Source organism: Hirundo rustica, chromosome 6 (assembly GCF_015227805.2).
Source record: "Hirundo rustica isolate bHirRus1 chromosome 6, bHirRus1.pri.v3, whole genome shotgun sequence".
In the NCBI taxonomy this organism is placed as follows: Eukaryota; Metazoa; Chordata; class Aves; order Passeriformes; family Hirundinidae; genus Hirundo; species Hirundo rustica.
Genome location: NC_053455.1, coordinates 56068713 through 56083716, shown reverse-complemented (window position 1 = coordinate 56083716; position 15004 = coordinate 56068713). Strand labels below are relative to the sequence as shown.

General features: G+C 39.2%; 1 protein-coding gene across 6 annotated transcripts in view; it reads right to left on the bottom strand.

Moving 5' to 3' along the window:
* HIPK3 (homeodomain interacting protein kinase 3) overlaps positions 1 to 15004 on the bottom strand; it is a 67046-nt gene that overhangs the window by 17003 nt on the left and 35039 nt on the right. For all 6 annotated transcript variants that reach the window (XM_040068052.1, XM_040068050.1, XM_058421190.1 and 3 more), the window contains exons 3-4: positions 3971 to 4094; positions 800 to 919 (exon numbers count right to left, since the gene is read on the bottom strand). In XM_040068052.1, coding sequence (XP_039923986.1) covers positions 800 to 919; positions 3971 to 4094 — 244 coding nt within the window. The remainder of the gene's footprint in view (positions 1 to 799; positions 920 to 3970; positions 4095 to 15004) is intronic.

Below are 15004 nucleotides of genomic sequence, written 5' to 3'. Positions count from 1 at the left end.
GTGTAATTGGAGAAATCTTATATAACCCCAGCCCAGCGCTGCCGGGGATTTACCGACTTGCTGGGGGACTTACGCAACGGGTGCTGGGAGCTGGGCAGCTGTTTGTTAGTGCAGAGATCTCCTGTCAACCCCAACTGCTTCCTCAGCCCTCTGTAAACCCAGGGAAGCTGGGCCACGAAGCATTGCAACTTTTACAAAAGTAAATTATTTGCGTAGGAAGCGAAAGCTCTGCTTATGGCCAGGGCGCAATAACGTTGCTTAGAGAGAAGCAAGGTGCGCAGAACAAAAAAGCACATTTTGTTTTAACTTTGTCTGCACTCACTGTATTGCAGCTTTCAGCCAACAAAGGCTGTTTTAGCAGGAGATCTAAAAGAAATGAGCTGTACACAGCCATGTTATTTCTTAATCTCTTTTTTCTCCTAGGAACTTCTGATCCTGAAGCCAGTTCTGGACAGATGTTGAAAGAGCAGTGTGGGCCTCAGAGACAAATTCCTTACACGAAGTGGAAAGCAGAACCGAGCAAGAAAGAGAACAAAACAAACCAAGCCCACTCATTTAAGTACCTCTGGAGATACAAGGCTGAATTTGAATTCCCCACCCAGCAGCCAGGCACTGGGCACAGCACAGCCTGGCAGCTGCACCTTGGGGAGCAGAAAAAATGGAAGAGATAAAGAGCAGGAGCTGGTAAAAACCACAGGAGACACACCAGGGAGATAACGGTCCCATAGTGAACCTTGGCTTCTCTGGTTTCTCTGCTCACAAAATACTGTACTGTTTTCTACTACATTCTATTGTTTACCTTTAATCTCCAACTAGAATATGGTGCATCCGTTTCTCTACAGAAAAATCTTGAAGTTTTCGTTCCCATGCTTAACAACTGCTCTCCTGGCAAACCTTGAGTCTGTGAAATGTAACGAATCTGAGGAAAAAAACAGAACAGGGAAAATGATTTACCTCTTGTTTTCAAAACCTGATTCCCGCACAGTTCATTGTAATTTCATTAAGAAAATGACAAAATGAACCATGCTCAGAGCATCACAGTTCGACAGCTACAGAGGGGAGAAACCTAACCCTAAACACTTGGCACTGCTCTCTCCATCTCTAGAGAAAGCCACACATCAACAATTCTCTCAAGTGACCTATATAAGCAAACTTTTAAGGCTGGGTCAAAGGAATGAGAAGCTGGGGAGAGTGGCTGCCATAACTCCTCAACCCACTCAAATCCTAAAGGTATTTTTATAAAATTCTAAACAGGAAAAACAGCAGGAGTGCTTTGTTTGCTTACAGAACTTCAATGATTTTTTTTTTTTTTTGGCATGTTCTCATTATGTAACATGATAAAAATCCTTCCCTTTTGCTGTTTCCAGTGTATCAGTCTTTTACACATCTGACACACCTGCATTTAAGGAAACATTCCATGAGGAAAGGGAGTGCCTGTACAAGCTCCAGGCAGCAAAAGATAGTGTTGTTGTCCAAGAAAATCTGCTACTGAGTGTGAGAGGAATGGACTGGCTTTATGCCTGAAAGAAACTTTGCTCTGAAATGATCAACATGCATTTATTGTAGAAGATGATTTACTATGCATTTTGCATTACCTATAATAGCTGGTGATCGATGGATTATCTAGAAAAGTTAAGTTTCAAGGCTTCAACAGAAATCTGTTGAAACATGATGCTTTTAACTACTGTGCATGCAATGTTAAATCATTCTATAAGGGGAGAGTTATCCCAGAAGCTGTATTGCTTTCAAAATGAAAAACCGCCTTGGAATTGGAGCAATATTTGGCAATAATTGAAAACCAATTGTTGCAGGTCAGGATGGAGAGGGTACAGATTCCAGGAGCCAGGGCAGGGTCCCACACTACAGAGAGCCTGCTGGGGTAAGCCAGCCCCTGGAAAAGGAAGAGGAGAATAAGAAAGAAGAAAGGGAAAAATCAAAAGGAGTGGCCAAATACATCAGATCAGAAATTGAGAGGTGAGAAGATAAAGTCAATGAAAGAGGGAAGACTTAAGAACTGGGAGCACTTGAGAGGAGAAAATTTGATGGGCAGTAGAGAGTAAAAGGAATGTGCAAGTGACAGACAAGAAAAGTAAGTGACAGACCCAAGTGGGGAGGAACTAAACACAATGCTAATAAACACAGTGTTTAGTATTCTCCATAATTCCCTGCCTCGGGGAGTAAGGAGAATCCTGCTCTGAAATGTTTCTAGATCATTTATAATGTCCTCAGAAAACAAGCAGTCTTAAAAAGTAGAGGGGAAAAGCCAGTGCATTAATTCAAATATTCAGCAGTGAAGCACCTGTGCCTGTTTCTAAAGGGTAATAAAGCTCAGAACACAGGGCTGTTTTCCACTGAGAAATACAGCTGTTACTGCTTCCAACCACAAATGAGTATCAGAACTAAGAGCTCCCTTTCAAGGGCCAGCGTGTTGGTTGCCACACACCAGAGGGACAGGGGGGAAATGCAGCACAAAGCCTATTTGTTTACTCAGTGACACACACCATGGAGCAGGAGGACAGGAATTCCCTGAAAGCCTCCTCCTGCTCCTGCTGTGCTCAGGGATACTGAGAAAAACCCTGAATCCAATTTCTCCAAAGCAAGTTTTGCAGACCTGCTGGAGCACAGTTACAAGCAAGGCAACTCCTGCTGGTGCAGAGAAGGTTGCAGCCCCTCTTCCACCACGACTTCTCCAACATGAGAATCAGGCAAGTTGCTAGATGAATTAGGAACTGAGGCTTTCAGCAAACTTGAATGATATGTAAAGAGGTAAATAAATTCGCTGAGTTCTTGGAATTTTTTGAGAGAACATTATAGGAGCTTGAAATGCCTGCATTTTATCCTTAAAAAGAACAATGAATTGTATGGGTTGTTAGTTTTTTCCTCTTTTGTTTTCCATTTCAACAGCAACAGTTTGCAAAAAGGACTTTTAAATGCATCAAAGCATCAACCCACATTCCATTCATAGCTCACTTTCCACATGTGAAACGCTGCATTTTGTGTAAACGAAGGAAACTGAAATAGGAAACATTACCAACATCAACACAAAATTAATATATCCCCCGAAAATGGTACTAACAAAAAAAATTTCAGAAAAGTAGGTCTGATCTGTAAGTGCAGGGAGCCAAAAGCCCACTCCATGAGCAGGACTTGAATAACCTAAACAACATCCTCTGAACTAAATGCTGAACCAAAGATTTGAATTTAGCAAGAAGCCAGCGCTGCTCCTTCTGGGGTTTTCAAGACATTGCTTCACTTGCAAAGTTCAAAACCAGGTGGGCATAGTCAGGATGCTGATTACATTTCTCTCAAATTCCACATTACTTTCTAAGTGTTTAAAATAAAAATGTTCTACATCTTTCATTAGAAACAACGTGCGGTTTTATTAAGTTGCTCACTAATGCTGATGGCGTCAGTAGCTGAAAACTCCAACTAAGCAAAGGCAGAACTTTAAGAGCTCCAAGCTTTACCCTTGCCTATCTACAGTATGATTGTGACAGCTCGTTCTCGTTCCTCGTGAAGTACAGGCACTCAAATCCTCGAGCTTTGTTGGGTTTCCAGAAAGCATCAGAAAGTATTCAGAACACAATTAATCCTGACATCTGAATAGACATTCCAGAGTCAACCCTGTTCATGGCAAATGAAAGAGAGATTATAATGCAATGATGGTAGCTGCAAACTTTGGTTTCCATCAGAAAAAGCAGCCTCAATACGAAAAACTATTTCGTAAGATGGAGGGAGGAGGACAAATGGAAATTTAATTCAAAAAAAGCAGTCCAATATACAATCTGGTTCAGAATCAGGATTTACGTTTCTAGGACAATTAATAAGGCTAAATTAAAAGTACTGAACAGACTTGAAGAAATGCTACATAATAGGGAGACATTATTAGCATTTAAAGCTCTGGATTTAATGATCTGAAATTCTTAAGTTGCAGAAAGTGTGCATATGCTTGTGAAATTTATTCTACTACCTGGTCATATTCCAGTGCTCCTGGGTACAGTGGCCATCCAAGGAACAGCTCTGCAATCACACACCCTAACGACCACATGTCTATGGCTTCACAAAACGGCAATCCCAGTATGATCTCTGGTGCTCTGCAAATTAAACACGGTTACTGAAGTTTTTTCCTTGGGGAAGAAAGGTCATTCAACAATCCAACATGACAAACAAAAAATAAGAAAAATAAAATCTGTTTCTTGATAATTATTTCAATAAAATCATAGCATCAGAAATTGCATTTTTATTTACCTAGGTAACCTGTGGCGGTATTTTGCAGCTCTAAGATGGTTTTTTTCAATAAGTACCAGTTTGCTATGTACATGAAAATAACTGATATGCCTGGAAAACAGCATGTCCAGGATTCAGAACTTCTGCTTTTCCTCCAGTATCTCAAATGATTCGTCCACTCAGTGTCATATGTCTGTAACTATATTCTAAACACAGTAGTCTTTTATCTCAAAAAAACCCAAAAAACAACTCAACTGGAAGTTTTATCTGAAAATTCTCTGGCACGCTTCTCGACTGTACAGTACAGTTAAAGCTATTTAAAATATCAATTTAATTACGTAACTGCAAATCCCTTAATGTACTCAAATCAGTTGAATGTGATCAATTTTTAAATCACTTAAAGCATTGTACTTGCTAAACAGAGCAGGTGTTATTTTTCACCTAAAACAAATGTGAATTATTTAACCAACACCATCTGAATTTATGTCTGCACTCAAGAACCAGAAAAATTGGTATTGACACAGCTGCTAAAGGGGCTTTTAACATCTCTGTTCACGTGGAATGGAACTCAAGTATTTCACAAATATCCATTTTCATTGTATTTTCCTTTTAAAGCCTCCCCTCCCAGCTCATTCAAGCTATTAACAAAAAGAAAAAGAATTACTTTATATCTGCATTCTAACATGGAAAGATGCCTAGAGATGCAAAGTATTATTTAAAGCATCACACTATAAAGGGATCTACTTTTAAAACAGACAGTCTGTTTTTGCTTAGCATGTCACAGAACAATAGGAAGGTGGTTAAAACCAAGAGGGTAATTCCCATTGCAGCTGGGCAGAACAGGAGCATCCAACTGACCAGGAAACATGGGATTTCTCACCTGGGTAAAAGCTCACAAATGTTATGCTTCAGCACATGCTGGCATAGGCTATTGACATTCCACACACGAAACAGACTCTGATCATAGTAAATACCTACATATCTCATTCTCCTCTGACATTTACCTTTATCAAAATATTCTTTAAATTACTGACATGTACTGGATTGGGAACAAATTCCTATTTTATGCTACTTTGGGACAGAGGAGCGATCTTGTCGCTGTAGGGCAGGCCAAGAGCTGAATCATCTCCATCCCTTTTCACAAGGGGCAGCTGGCAGAAGCTGTAAATAGACATATTTCAAGCTCCAAGGAGGCACGTTCACCACCAGGGAAAGGGCTCCCGATGCTCTGCTCCATCTCTGACCAGTGAAGCCATTCACGCTTCTGCCACAGGGGTAACCCAACACTTTCCGTGGACAAGAAAATCTATAGGACAGGATACTCTGTTAAATAATTCTGTACTTTCCATTCACGCTAGCACTTCAGTTCTCCCCATCCTTGCCACAAACCGTTTGGGATGTGATTTTTATGAGGGCTGAATCTCGTCACGCTGGTGGTGAAACCGGAGAGGCTCAGTTTTCCACTGCCTCCAAAGATTTGACTACAATAAACTTCTGGGGATCAAACATGTGCGTTTTTGCAATGCAGGGTCGTGACGCTGCAGTAAGTCTTAGCTAGTTTTGTTATCCAAGAAATCAATTCAATATCTTTGGATGCCACAAGACAGAAATAGCAGCGAGAAACATCTGCCTTTCCCCGCTGGCTGGGTGCCAGTCTGCCTATGGTTGTTACAGATCTCTGTTAAAATACACTTCCTTTTGTTGTATTGTGTTACAGCCCTGAATAGTTAATGAATATACACACAGCCTATGGATACAGGGGCTTTAACAAATGCTTCTGCTAAAATAAGCTCTGTAAAACCTCTTAGGTTTACTCAATGGTTAATATGTGCGCCGTGCAAAAATAGCCGTGGTCGTCGGTCTGTCGCACGTCCCCCTGGAGAGAGGGGATTGCAAAGAAAAGGAGGATGAAGGGAAGGAAAAAGGAAGGAAAAAGGGTAGATACAATGCCAAAAAAAAAAAAAAAAAAAAAAGAATGCTTGCTGCGTTTCAAAATCTGTCAGTTTTTCACAAAGAAAAGCACTAATAAATAAGTCTAAGGAAAAGAGGTATTTCAGGAGGCAAAGTGCTCCTCCACTTGCCAACACCAGATCTACTATCCAGAAAGGAAGAGGAAACAAATGCGCTCCTGAGCAGAGCTACCTGCACCATCCTACAGTACAGGGAACAAAAAGCATCTTCAGGTCAGCTTGAAGAGAGGAAGATGAAGAGCTGCTGCTCCTTCAGGGCCAATGTCACCTACCATGTCTCATGTCAGTCCTTAAAACGGAGCAACTTTCTCACAGCAAGTTAAGTCGCAAGAGAAATGTAACTGAGTTTGATTATCCTTGGAGTGGTCTTAAGCAGCCCAAATATTTTTGTTAAACTAAAGTTTGTTAATGTCATGCTCAAAAACATCTGCTTCTCTTTCTCCTTCTTTTAAAGTTCCCATTAAAAATCTGTCTGGGGAGCTGGAGAGGAAAGTGTTAAAGTGGAGAGAATCATTCTTCAATTTTTATTTTTAAGATAACTCACAGCTGTTTTCTCCTATAAGGAATATTTCACCATGCACCTCGAAAGGAAGATACTCCCTTTCCTAACCACAAGCAGAGACACGAGAGTGCTAGGAACTGCAGATATCCCAACAGTCACTTTAACGTCAGATTACTCAAAAAACAGTGTAACTCAGTATTTGTCTCTCTCAAAACAGCACCCCACACACACTCCTGCTTGGTTTTTACTGCAGATCACAAGATGTTCAGTGCACCACAAGATACCACAGTCTCCACCTCAGCAAACAGCACCGGTTATCCCATACCAAGACATCAACAAGGAGAACACCAGAATTTTCTAAACTTCTTAAGGACACCAAATCTTACTTAAACGTACTTAAATTAAAAAGCAAGATTTTAGAGACATAGCACCTACTTCCTTCTTATTAGTGTTAATTAAACACGAATTTAAAACATTATCACAAAACTTAGCACAGCTTAGACTTTACAATTAGAAAGATCTAAAAAGATGAAAGACACAAATAGATACTTGTTTCAGCTGCTTGTTTGGATAGACACATTTCTATTTATTACATCACAGACTATAAATACATATACTATCTTATAACTTTTCGTAAGCTTATGAGAAAAGAAATCACACAATTTGTTCCATTAACTTGTTCAAAGAGCAGAGTATTTCATAAAATAGTTTAGCTTCAGCATGTTAGCCAGCTTCCAGTAAAGCAATAAAATAAGCAAATTTGAAGAAAAATGAGACAGTTCCTTAATGGAGGATTTAAAAACAAACAAACAAAAAATCAACCAAAAACTTGCTAAAAAAAAATCAAAACTGCAGCATAGTAACAAAATTTCTTCCAATGCTTACACAGGGGGAACAAAGAATGAAGAGCAAGAATTACCCATACTACAAAAATAAGTCATTAAAAAAAACCTGCAAGGAGCAAAACCCGTTCAGATGATCATTACTTAGAAATTGTTGGTTAGAAATCCAATTTAGAACAGAAGTTACATGAAAAAGCTCAAATCCAACAGTCATTGTACGGAGTAACAACTGAAGAACAGCACAAAACAATAAGAACAGCAGCTTCCCAGAACTGCACTTTCATGAAAAATTCAGTTGATTGCAGGAATAATTTCTCAAATATGTTCCCACTGAAGGTCCTATAACACGGTCACACTACACATACCCCCTAACAGACCAAGGAAATGAAACTAAAGATTGAGCAATTTTTATTTCTATTTCCGTGGCAGTGTGGGAGGGTCAGCGTATTGACTGTTGATCACAGCATCATTTTATTTACTGACCACCTGTGGCTCTCCAGAGTGGGGAGCAGAAAAACAGCCTTCCTCCTCTCAAACTTTACTACCAAACTTCACTACCTCGATTTACCACTGTCTGTGCTGACAATGCCTAATAATTACCTACTCTGGATACAACACAATGCCACCATGAGGAGAAATTCTAATGCAAGGAAGTCCTCAAAAGGGTGGGATGTTTATACATATATATATATATTTTTTATTACTGACCCGGTCAAAGTCCTGGTATGGAGAGCTCATGTAAATGAATCCAATTTGCAAGAGCTGAAGTCAAACCAGATTACCAGCCTGAGAACACCTTTTTCCCCACCTCTACCACCAGGAGCATAACGCAAGCATACCCCTTCTGAAAGGAATAACCACACGTGGGCCGTGAGACGTACGATTCTTCTCCCAAAGAAAGGAGGCCTAAGAGAAGGATCAGATGCAGTGAATAAGTTAATGAGAGATGGCAATGGGCATCCTGATGAGTTGAGTTTTCTCATGTACAATTAGCTCTCTTCAACTACCAATCTTTATCATGTGCATGAAGGAATGCAAACCTTTCTTCAAGACCTCCAAGAACATAGGAAAGACTCTTGGCTGGAGGGATCAAAATCAAGGTGGCAAGACCCAGAAAACAACTCCCAGGCAAGTACACTTCAGTAATCTGAAGGATGAAATGGGAAGGAGCCATGTAATAACAAAACCTGGAAATGATGAAGGATATAAAGATCAGTTGGCTCTATAGTGGATTCATGAGGGTCTTCAGAAGGAATTTCAAATATGCAATTAAATCAAAACAACAACAGGAAGCAGAGCATACATAGTGTATAGTAAACCACAGTGGAAAATTAACATACCACATTCATTAATAAATTACCCAGAAGAAATTATATTATAAATTAACCAACTTTTCAATGAAAAATCTAGACAACTTTACAGATTACTCAAGAAAAATATCTTACAATTGGGAGCAAAAATAATCAGGACATCAGTATTTATTTTTAAAAGACAAAGACATATTAAAAAATATTATGCCTTATACAAAACTAGTGATATTCCCTCACCTTGAATAGTGTGTGTTCACTTTTGAATTCTGTGTTCAGTTTTGGTCACCCCCATCTGAAAAAGGATACATCAAATAGAAAAGACGCAGAAAAGAACAATATAAATTAAAGACTTGAAGAGATTTGGGTACAAGAAGAAACCCTTGTTAGAACCATAAAGCTTCAGGGAAGAACGAATGATCAGTAACATTACTCACATTACATAATAAATAAGGGAAGAGAAGCAGACAGGTGTTTCTAATGCCCTGCCTCGCTCTAGAAGACCAAGGAATCCCCCACCCACTATGAGATAAATACTGATGTAAATATAAAAGTGGATTTTTAAAGCCAGAATTACAATTACTCTCAGAATCACAGGTCACTGTTGAGATAAAAAATATTAGGAGTATTTAAGAATGGATAGACAGGAAAATATCCACAAGGGTTCTAGATTATACAGTAAGAGTTGAATCCATGCAGAACAAAATCAGCCATCAATTGTGTCGAGCTGTAAGAAAATTGCATCAGAAGACACTGAAGTGCAACCTTGTGCTACAGTAAATTTTCTCCAGCAACAAAAGACCAGGCTACATAGACTGCTGATCTGACAACATACATATATCTCATTTCCTACATACTAAAATCACTATTCTTGCACAAATATACAAGTTACCCAAGCAAATCCCTTGACCCAAACTACAGTCTTCTGTACAATCTTCCAGTCTCTACAATCTTCCTCATGGTCAGAATAATTGTTACTTGTAATGTCATTTCGTTAAAGTAAGAATTATATCAATAAAATTTATAGGCACCTTTAAAATAGTTGTGTTACACATTTAAAAAAAAAAAAAAATCTCTCAACTGCACTTCCTAAAAACGCTTTTATAGGTCTCTTGCTTTTAAGCCCACTGAGATGTCAGAATGCAGATTGGCACTATCATGTGCTAACACGTATTTGGTCTTAGAAGTGCAATTATGGTACACAATGCCAGACTACGAGCCTTCCTCCCTATTCTTTGGAAGGAACACTGAAGCAACTCAATAATGAAAAACTGAACTCTAGATTTACATTCACACTCCTGGCTTTCATAGTTTTTCTAGAGTTCTTTTAACTCTTTTATGACCAGGCATTACTGGTCATCACAACTCTGATGGGGGGGTATTTTCTTAAACTCTAAGGACATAAAAGGACTTGGAAATCAAAAATATAAGTGCTGAGACACAGACCTGGGAAATACTAGCTTAGCTGGATAGGGGCATCTTTCTCTTTGAGGTAGCAGAAAAGACTCAATTCCACCACTCTCTTCAATTCAAGGCTATGTCACCATGTACCTTAAAAGACAGTGAGAATAATTCTGTTCAAGCTCATATGGGAAGTTATGCCCTCACTCCTAGTTTCATTCCTCCTTTGAAAGAGTTTGGTTCGTGGGAAGTGGTAGTGAAGACACAGGGAAATAAGTCTCTGTATCTCCTGTAAAATCCTATGGCCACAGTGTGAGTTTTTCTACCCCAAAATGATAAAACCTCATTTTTTCCTAATAAAACATTTTCATAGGACTCTGCATGCTCAACAGCTAGAAAAGACCTACTTCCCCTCAGAGCCTCCCAGTGATATATATATAACATACTAGACTGACATGCAGCTGCCAGTTTAACTTTGAACCCTGATCTGCCCTAGAGAAGGATTTAAAAATCTTACATAGAAAGTGGCCCACATACGTGACTACTTAAAAAAAGAAGCAACTGCTGCACTGCAAAAAAAATTCTTTAGAACTTATGGCTCATAACTGAATGGGGAAAAGAAAATTCAACATGAAATTAAATGAGACAAAAATTCAAATCCTAGGTAATTTCCTCAAATAATAAAAAAATCACAAACTATCCTAGATCTTTTTCCTGATACTGAAAAAGAATTTTGTTTTGAGAGAGCACAAATTTTAAGCTAATAAACTTTCTCTAACCAATTACAAAAAATACTGAGGATAATAATTTAGTTATTCCTGTTTGATTTATTCAGATGAGAATAATAAAACAAGTGATTTCAGCAGGCTCATTTCCAATTATCCATCATCTCCCATGAAAGGAGGAGTTGATTTTATTAAAACCAGATGTTTATGCTTCCGCCTTTTCATGATTTTGATTTTCCTTGAAAAGACTTACCGAGTGATTATTTGTACACTTGATACGTTAAGCAGTTTTTGAATTACATGAAAATTAAGCAAAGTAGATACTGATGTAGCAACAGAACGAACAAAATCATGTAGAGATAAACTATCCAGATGCTTTATTGATAAATAAAGCCTGCTATTCAGTACATTTACATTTTGCATAGCAGCGTCAGTATTTTAAGTGTCAAAGGAGGTTCCTTACCAATAACTGAATTTTGACAATAGCCTTTGTGTGCCTGCAGGATTTACTCCTAACCGTGGGACCACCCTGCAGTGCTTTACCCTTGCACCGGTCAAAGGTTGCAAGAGATGCTCACACAGACATCGCCTCTGCCTGGAAAAGGAAAACATCCAAAATCTTGTACACGGGCTTTGTACAAAACAAACCCCCGAGGTGAGCTGCTGAGTTGTTCACGTTATTTTTGAAGAGAACCGGATTTGAAACGATCTTGTTTGGAATAGTGGCTGCAGTCAAGGCAAGCACAAGTAGCTGTGGAAGGCCAAAGCAGTGGGGCTGTTGGCAACCACGAGCTGACCTCCACCCAAGGAGAGGATCAAACGCATATCTCCAGCTCCGGAGGAGGACAAGAGAAGAGCACAGCGTGGGATGTTCCAAGGCCTCACAGCTCAGACGTGTTAGAACCTAATTCCCTCCCCGTTTTACTCTGTTATTGTTGATTCCGTGGGAAGGACATTTTCTAACTCTATAAGGGCCCACATGGACTTGCAGTGCCCAACATCAGCTGAAGAACAAGCAGAGAGTTTGACAGAAGAGTAAGAAGCACAGCAGTACTTGCTCCTAGCATCCTTGTTGAGAATGCCAAAGCCTCATCAGTCAGTTTTCTGCAAAGGCTTTTTGTGTTTTAACCCTTGATGACCACAGCCCTACAAGCAGGCTCAGGGTACAAAGTTATGATGGTGCTAAAGAAGCAAGCAGACCGATCCTGCTGTAAAAAAACAGCAGACGTAAGGCAATGGAAAGAGGAATTGTTTTCTAATACGACTGACTAGCATCAGGATCTCTGTTACTGGCATAGTTCATGTAAAAAAAAAAAACAAACAAACCAACAACAAAAAAACCCCACAAGGATGTTGCTGTTATGTCAAGAATCAAGTGAACCATAACATATTACTTTATTTTAACCAGCTATTAAGAAAAACAGAGAAAAAAAAAAAAACCAAAAAACAAAGAAAAACAAACAAATCCACACACAAAAAAACCCCCCAGAACAATACCAAAGAAAAGCCTAACCTGAAGACACAAAGAAAAATTTCTTTCATTCTTCAGCAACATTTGTAACAAGAGTTTGCCCTCCCACACAGGGCAACAAGCTGCAGGTCGGCAGCTCAGCCCAAGAGTTCAAAAAACCATCAAACTACTGAGCTATTTTAAATCATTTTCCAGCATTAAGCTGTTGCACAGCAATTCTCCAGGCAGGCACATTGCCCTGGAGATGAACACACCCCAGAGATACTGCAGAGAGTAAGAAAATCTGCTCACATCCTTGTCCATTGTAAAAAGGATTTTTTAAACTGCTGCTACGTGCCCATTTGGGTAATGCAAAGTGATGTTCTGGCGAAAGTTTGCAACTCAGACTGATAAATTTGGACTTCAAGTTGCATTGTTTAAATTATAGAAAGCTCACAAAACATTAACAGGAGAAAAAAGTTTAAAAAATCGTAATCTTAGGAAAAAAAAAATCTGTATTTTCATTACAGATAATTTATGTAGTGATACTAGATTATAAAATATTGTCAAATCAAGATTCAAAACTGACACCACGACATCAGGATAAACAGAAACAGTAGGCTTGTTAAAGCTGCTTAATTTTGAAAGACAAACAAGTAACAGACTTGTAGGAGAATCTAGGTTTTTGGGTTTTTTTTTAAATTATCCATTGACAGCAATGTGAATTGAAATATTCAAAGCACTGGGGGAACTGAAATATTCAAAGCACATACAATTTAAACAACAGTGTTGTGCAAAACGTCATGTACTGGTGCCACAGCTTCACACTGGAGATTCATGTCCTGTTCACTAAATAAATGGAACACGAGAATCCATTTCTCTTTGGATGATACTCCCCTATATAAAACATTATCTAGACTCTTAGTACCTATGCAGCTGCTAAATTAAACATGAAAAATCAGAAAGAATAGTAACATGAAAGTTATGACAGAGCAGCAACTGGGGCAGATGAATTGACACACATGAAATTAGATCTGTTTACTCAAGGTTACAGTAGCAGAGACTTTCTGGTGAATAAAAATATTTTTAAACGTTTCTAGATACTAAATATTCTGGATTCATACCCAACTGCGTCTGGCTCAATGTCCTGTGGGAATCTGTAACTTCCACAGAACGCTGCAGAAAAATACACCCACCACACAAGTACACACCAACACTTAACAACCTTCATTTTAATTTGAATACTGCCGCAGTAATTTATGCTGCTCTGGCAAGTGAACAGACTGGCTGACTTGGCGAGTTTTTCCCATACAAATTTCTATGATTAGACCCGTGGTATAAATATGACACCACCAGAACAAGTCTCATCCTCACCCGCGGCTTAGCGGTCCCACTAACACATCCACGGGGAAACAGCAGCACCTCAGCTTTGGGACACGATGGAAAAACACCTGTTAACGTTCTGGCAAAGCTAAGAAATTACTTTAGAAGATTTAAAGGTTATTTTTTTTCCCCCTCCCTGATGAATTTAACCTATGGAGTGCTAATGAGGAAAACTACACAAGTCTATTTTGGTAGGCTAGACTGTTAAGATCTCAGCCTTCCAGCACATCCCATCACCTGCTTCCCTTTACAGCACAGTCTGCTGAAAGAATCCACGTGCAATGGTCCCTCCAAATGTTTCACCCCAGCCTTGAACCCCACCAGCACGAGGCTGCTGGTTTTTCCTTTGTATTGTTCTCCTCAGACGCTTTTTCCTCTCTGCTTTTTTCCTATTTTTCCTTCCCTGTGACTCCATTTCAGTTTATTTGTCCTTTCCCGCTGAAAGGAGAGCCTGTCTATTCTTAGAAGAGTTTTGGATCCTAAAATAAACTGCTTAACTATGTATCTATTACATTCAGAACTGATGTCACATCAGACCCTGACAACATGCTACGACAGGAATGCGACTACAGCAAAGAGCCACAGCATTTCTGCAAGCCCTGCTTTGTGAAGATTTTTTGAAGTAAATTTGCATTCAAAAATGCATCTACCTAAACATTAAAACAGGGTAGGGATTTTTTTCCATTTCTTCTTCTCCCTACATAAACGTTGATATTTTTAAATCAGTTCTTGCCTGATATCTAATACTAAAACCCAGACCCTCTACCACCGCAACACAGGGTAAACAGATTATTCAGGGAATTCTTTTTAATCACACTGAATGTTAAAATGTTGCTATGAGCAAATAGAAGTTAAAAACAGGTAGTACAGTTTAAAGGGGGGGGAAGTAAAAATGAGATCTAGATAATAACTGGATAATAATGGGAGCCTTTCATCTGAGTGAACCCTTTGAGCCTGGTCCAGGACACTTATAACTGAGCAAGCAGCTCATTAATTATGGCTAAAAACTTCATTCTGTTCCCAATACAGCCAGACACTCATGTTAGGAAAAGGCACACTTGTTGACAATAATAACAGAAGCAACAAAGATCAAACAGGGAACTTTCCCCTCATTTACACAAGAGCTGCTGCTCAAATCGGGCTGAAGCACACGGACTGCTCAGTGCCCTGAGCTGGGGCTGGAGAACTTTTGTCTCC